We start from the raw sequence: 4,873 nt of genomic DNA, 5'->3' as shown, positions 1-4,873 counted from the left end.
ATGGAGGACGCGCGGCGGCTGCAGGAGGCGGCGGGAGCCGCCGCCCGCTTCGGGCCCACCCGCTTCAGCGACCGCACGGGTGAGCCCGCATCTCGCGCCCAGGCTCCGCCCGTCCCCTGCCAACCTGCTCTAACCCTCCCCACTATGAGCCACGGCCCCCCGCGACCCCCGTCCTTGCCCCGCTTACATCTCTTCCCCAGAGGAGGAGTTCATGGGCGCGCCGCTGACCCCCCTGGGCAGGAAACCCCTCACCTCATCCCTGCGGAGCCCCCCTGGGAAGCCAGCGCCCCCCAGCTGTGATTGGAGGAAGGCCGGAGCTGTGACCTGCCCAAGTGATCAGGTAAGGCGGAGGTGGGACCCAGGTGAGCTCCTGTCTCCCCACCCGCACCCCCTGCTCTCCAGCCCAGCTTCCTGCCCTCCCCAACCCCGAATCTCTCCCCACCAGTCTCCCATCCACATCTCAGCTGGGTCCGTGCCTGCTTAGCCCCCTCCCCGGCTCCCAACCCCCTTGATCTGTCCCCTCCATTTACACTCGCAGCGCACGTGTGGCTCCTGCTGGGCCTTTGCTGCTGTTGCCAACGTGGAGTCGCTCTGGTTCATCCACTTCAAGAAGCTCTACAAGCTCTCGGTCCAAGGTGGGAGCGGGCAGGAAGATGGGTTGGAAGTGAGGAGCACCAGCAGGGCTGGGGGGCAGGGGCTTACGGGTCGGGAGTGAGGGGCACTGTTGGGGTTTGGTGGGGCGCAGGCGGCTGGGGGACCGGCGTGAGGAGCACTGTTGGGCTGGGGGGATGTCAGGCGGGAGTGAAGGGCACCAGCTAGGTGTGGGCTGTCCTCATGCCTTCCCCTTGCCTTGCAGAGGTGCTGGACTGCAGCGGCTTCAAGGATGCATGTGAAGGCGGCTACCCCTGGAACGCCTTTGGCACCATCTATAGGCTTGGTATGTAGGGGCTGTTGCACAGAGCCCCCAGCTGGGATAGACTCGCCCCCCACCGCCCGGGATTGGGGCACCAGTGATAGACATCTCTGCCAGGTGTGAGCACTGCCATGAGTTACCCATACGAGGCCCAGCAGGGCACGTGCCGGTCGAACCAGGACAACGTTGTCGTGCGCATCCAAGGCTTCCAGACGCTGCCGTCCAACGAGAGCCGTGAGAGCGGCTCGGGCAACGGGGCGGGGGTCCATTGGGGCGGGGGTGAAAGTGACCCAGCCCGCGTCGGTTTCACGCGTGTGGGTGTGCAGGTGTGTTTTCTAGACACCTGACTTCTTTGTGTGTGGGTGGGTGAATGTGCCAGACGCCTGGGGTCCTTGTGTGCAGGTGTGTGTCTGCATGTGTGTGGGTGTCGCATTTGTGTCCTGGACTCCTGCATTCACGTGCCTGCACGTGTCCCAGATGCCCTAGCTCGGTGTGTGGCTGCCGCTGTAACTGCGTGTGCATCCGTGCACTGAATATGCGCGGGCTGTGATCTGGGCAGCCAGGGCATGGGGAGAAGTCTAGCTCTGGGGGGCTTTCTCCCCCTAGACCTAACCCCCTCTGCCCCTCCAGAGCTAGCTGCCCACGTCGCCACACGGGGTCCCATCACTGTGATCATGAACAGCCGGCTCCTGCAGGTAGCATCCCTGTCCACCCCCTCCCCCCTTATTGCCCCCGATGATCCCACTGACCTATACCCCCCACCCACCCAGCACTACCGAGGGGGGATCATCACCAAGCACTTGGCGTCTAGCTGCCACCCCGACCTCCTGAATCACGTGGTGCTGATCGTGGGCTATGGTCAGGGTGAGTGGGGGGCTCTGGGGGAGGAATGGGTGAAAGGGGTGGGGGAGGGACCTGGGGTCCCCCCGGGGCCAGGGTCTGGGCCATGGTGTCACTGCTGATCCTCATGTTCCCTGCTCCCGCCCCCATTCCCTGCAGAGAAGAGGATCCCGTACTGGATTGTCAAGAACTCGCATGGCTCCGACTGTGGGGAAGAGGTGAGCTGGGAGGGACACAAAACCCCAGTGGCTGGGGTGCAAACGCGCACACACACACGTGCAAAACAAAGGTGTCCAGGAGACGCACACAAAACCCAGGTGTCCGGGACTCACCCCTGCACACAATCCAGGCATCTGGGACCCATAAACACAACCCCAGTGACCGGGACACACCCCCTCATGGCATCTGCCATAAACCCGTGCACACAGAAATGGAACACAGGCATCGAGTGTGCGCACACTAGCCCAGGGGCTGAGATGAAGCTGGCTCTGGGGTGCAACGCATGCCTGGATGCATAGGAGAACTTTGCCCAGCTACGGCCGGGGAGGGAGTCAGGGCCAGGGGTCCTTGCTGGACTCTGGGTGGAGCCAGGTCTGGAAGTGCATCTGACAGGGGGTCCTGGCTGCCTGGGGCAGAGGGAGAAGGAGTTGGGGTGGGGGGGGCATTACCAGGGGTTGCAGCAAGGATAAGAGCTGGCTCTTGGCGGGGGTGGGGGGAGGCATTGGGGTGAGGGGCTTCAGGGAGAGGTTGTGGCCAGCCCTGAGAGGGTCGGGGACCGTAGGAGGGCAGATGGAAGATGCTGCTGGCTGTAGGGGGTCATGGTGGATGTGGCTGGCTTGGGGAGGGTGGGGGGTCAGGGCTGTCATGGGCTACGGCCCCCTGCCGAGCCACTCGCCCTGCTTCCCCCTGCCCAGGGCTACTTCCGAATCTACCGTGGAGGCAATGCATGTGGCATCGCGGAGATCCCCGTCACAGCCACCGTGGGGCAGGATGGGGATGGGAGCACAGCCCATCCAGATCACTGCCCGGCCTGACCCTGACCAAGGGGCAGGAGGATGGAGGGACATAATAAAGCAGGAAGGCACAGAAAAGTGTGACAGAGTATGATGGAGCCGTGGAGTTGGTGGGGAGGGGAACACGCGGGGAACCTTAGTGTTCGGGACACACACACACACAGACACACACAGAGCACCCAGGCAGCTGGGATGCCTCTCCCTCACATAGAGCCCCGGTGTCCGGCACATACACCCCACCTCCCCCCAGTGATTTACCTGCTCTATTTATGGCTCTCTCTGTGGTGCCTCTGCCAGTGGATGTGGGGAGCTGGGGTACATCGTGGGGTGACCCCTGGCTTCCACCATCAACCCCCAACACTCCCTGGACCAGCCCCACCAGAGCCCTGGAAGCTGCCAACCACTGGTGCCAGGTCCCCCTTCCCTGTGCCCGTGCTGCACATCTGTGCCAGTCTGACATGCCTTGGGGAGGTTGGGCCATGCTGGGGGGTCTCAGACCAGCTCCTTGCTCACGGGCATGTTGATGTGGGCAGGCAGCAGTGGGGTGCAGAGCACCTCCTGTAGCACGAGCACCTGGGGGAGAAGGGGGCAGGGTTACCAACAGGCCAGGAAAGGCCAGACAGTCAGTACAAAAATCAGCTGAAAATGCCCATCAGTAAAAAATCCCCAATCGTGCTCTGGCTGTTGGTGAAACTCCTCCTTGGAGACCTGTGGGGCACCGGAGAGGCTGGACAGAAGCACAGACAGAGCATGGCAGTACTCCCTCATGGCTGAGGGGAGGGAAGTGCAGCCCACTGCTGGTAGACATTTCTTTTATGGCGCAAGACAGATCGGATCCTATCCCAATAGTGATCCTGCCCCAACCCCATCCCGCCCTTCCACAACCCCAACCCTGCACCAGCAAGCCTGAGGGGCAGATGACTCCAGCGACCCCTGACCCCCCCCCGGAGCCAGAGTCCCAGGAGCCAGGTGATTATCAGCTGATGGGCAGCTGATTCTGAGGACCACCACTCCCATCCCCCGCCAGGGCAGTAGGTGCCCCAGAGCTGGCCAATGCTCAGGTGGCCCGGGGTGGGGGGAGTGCGGTGCCCTGTGGGAACCCTTCCCCCAGGCTGCTGGCAGACCTTCCTTTTATAGCATGATTAGATCCAATTTGATCCCAGTTGTGATCCAGCCCTAATCATGATCCCAAACCCGCAGGCCACCACTACACTGGGAAGGTGAAAGCTGGGTGCCTGATGGTCAGCTGACTCTGGGGACCCCCTCCACCCTGCTGGGCCAAGAGGGTCCGTGGAGCCAGGCAATGATCAGCTGATCAGGGCTGCAGCCAGATTAGGACTGCACCAGGGTGGATTGGGTTGGGTTGGGTTGGAGACCCCAGTGGGTCCACCCTGCCCCATGTTCAATTCAGGCTGCCGAGAACCAGCCGCAAAATGATGGAGACCGGAACTGGCCACAAAATGATGACACATATTTTGCAGAATCATTTTGTAGGTTTGTTTCCTGTTTCATTGTGCTATGATCTGCTGGAACATGTGGCTGGCCCCCCAGTCAAGATGTGATTAATTTGTGAAACACCTCATGTTAAAAGCAATGTCTGCCAGAGGCCTCAGGGCTTTGTAGATGCCCTACCCCCCACCCATGTGCTGCTGCTGCATCCCAACAGCTACCTGTAATACTACTAGGTCATGTGTGAGCTTCTTGCTAGGACAGTGGGAGTGGGGCTCAGGCCTTGGGGGAGCCCATCAGGGAAGAAAAAGGGGCTGGCTGGGGTGGTTGGGGCTGGCCAGGGGCTGGAGGTGGGGGGTGGAGACAGCCAGGGGATGATGGGGGAGGTTGAGGATTGACAGGGCAGGGGTGTTGAGACAGGCTGGGGGCTGACAGGAATGTGGATTGGGGCTACAAAGGGACTGAAGCATGGTGTTGGTGGTTGTGGTGGGGGGCAGACCGGGACAGACTGAGGGCTACGCAGAGGTTCCCAACATCACACACCTCACCATAGGGGCTGGCACACCACACAGCTACATAACACTAGTACACAACTCACCATTACTACATGGCCTGACACAGTGCAGCTCTCACAACATGGCCTGTACACTGCACAGCT

At 61.6% G+C, this 4,873-nt stretch overlaps 1 protein-coding gene across 1 annotated transcript; it reads left to right on the top strand.

The window, feature by feature from the left end:
• Positions 1–6: 6 nt before the first annotated feature.
• Positions 7–3,018, top strand: LOC112551425 (cathepsin W-like). Its single transcript, XM_025212433.1, has 9 exons — positions 7–79; positions 201–340; positions 539–635; positions 857–937; positions 1,031–1,147; positions 1,544–1,608; positions 1,684–1,777; positions 1,913–1,971; positions 2,668–3,018. The coding sequence occupies exons 2-9, from the start codon at positions 212–214 to the stop codon at positions 2,785–2,787; spliced, it is 762 nt and encodes a 253-aa protein (XP_025068218.1). The 5' UTR covers positions 7–79; positions 201–211; the 3' UTR covers positions 2,788–3,018.
• The last annotated feature ends 1,855 nt before the right edge of the window (positions 3,019–4,873 follow it).

The sequence above is a fragment of the Alligator sinensis genome, unplaced genomic scaffold, assembly GCF_000455745.1.
Source record: "Alligator sinensis unplaced genomic scaffold, ASM45574v1 scaffold1329_1, whole genome shotgun sequence".
Taxonomy (NCBI): Eukaryota; Metazoa; Chordata; order Crocodylia; family Alligatoridae; genus Alligator; species Alligator sinensis.
Note: the sequence above shows the minus strand (reverse complement) of the source record. Positions and strands in the feature narration are given on the sequence as shown.

Excerpts from the sequence above, each read along its gene's own strand:
- LOC112551425 (XM_025212433.1), top strand. The coding sequence starts at position 212 with ATGGGCGCGCCGCTGACCCCCCTGGGCAGGAAACCCCTCACCTCATCC. Across the intron at positions 1,148-1,543 it reads GCTGCCGTCCAACGAGAGCC|AGCTAGCTGCCCACGTCGCC; the intron begins GTGAGAGCGGCT and ends CTGCCCCTCCAG. Across the intron at positions 1,972-2,667 it reads GCTCCGACTGTGGGGAAGAG|GGCTACTTCCGAATCTACCG; the intron begins GTGAGCTGGGAG and ends CCCCCTGCCCAG.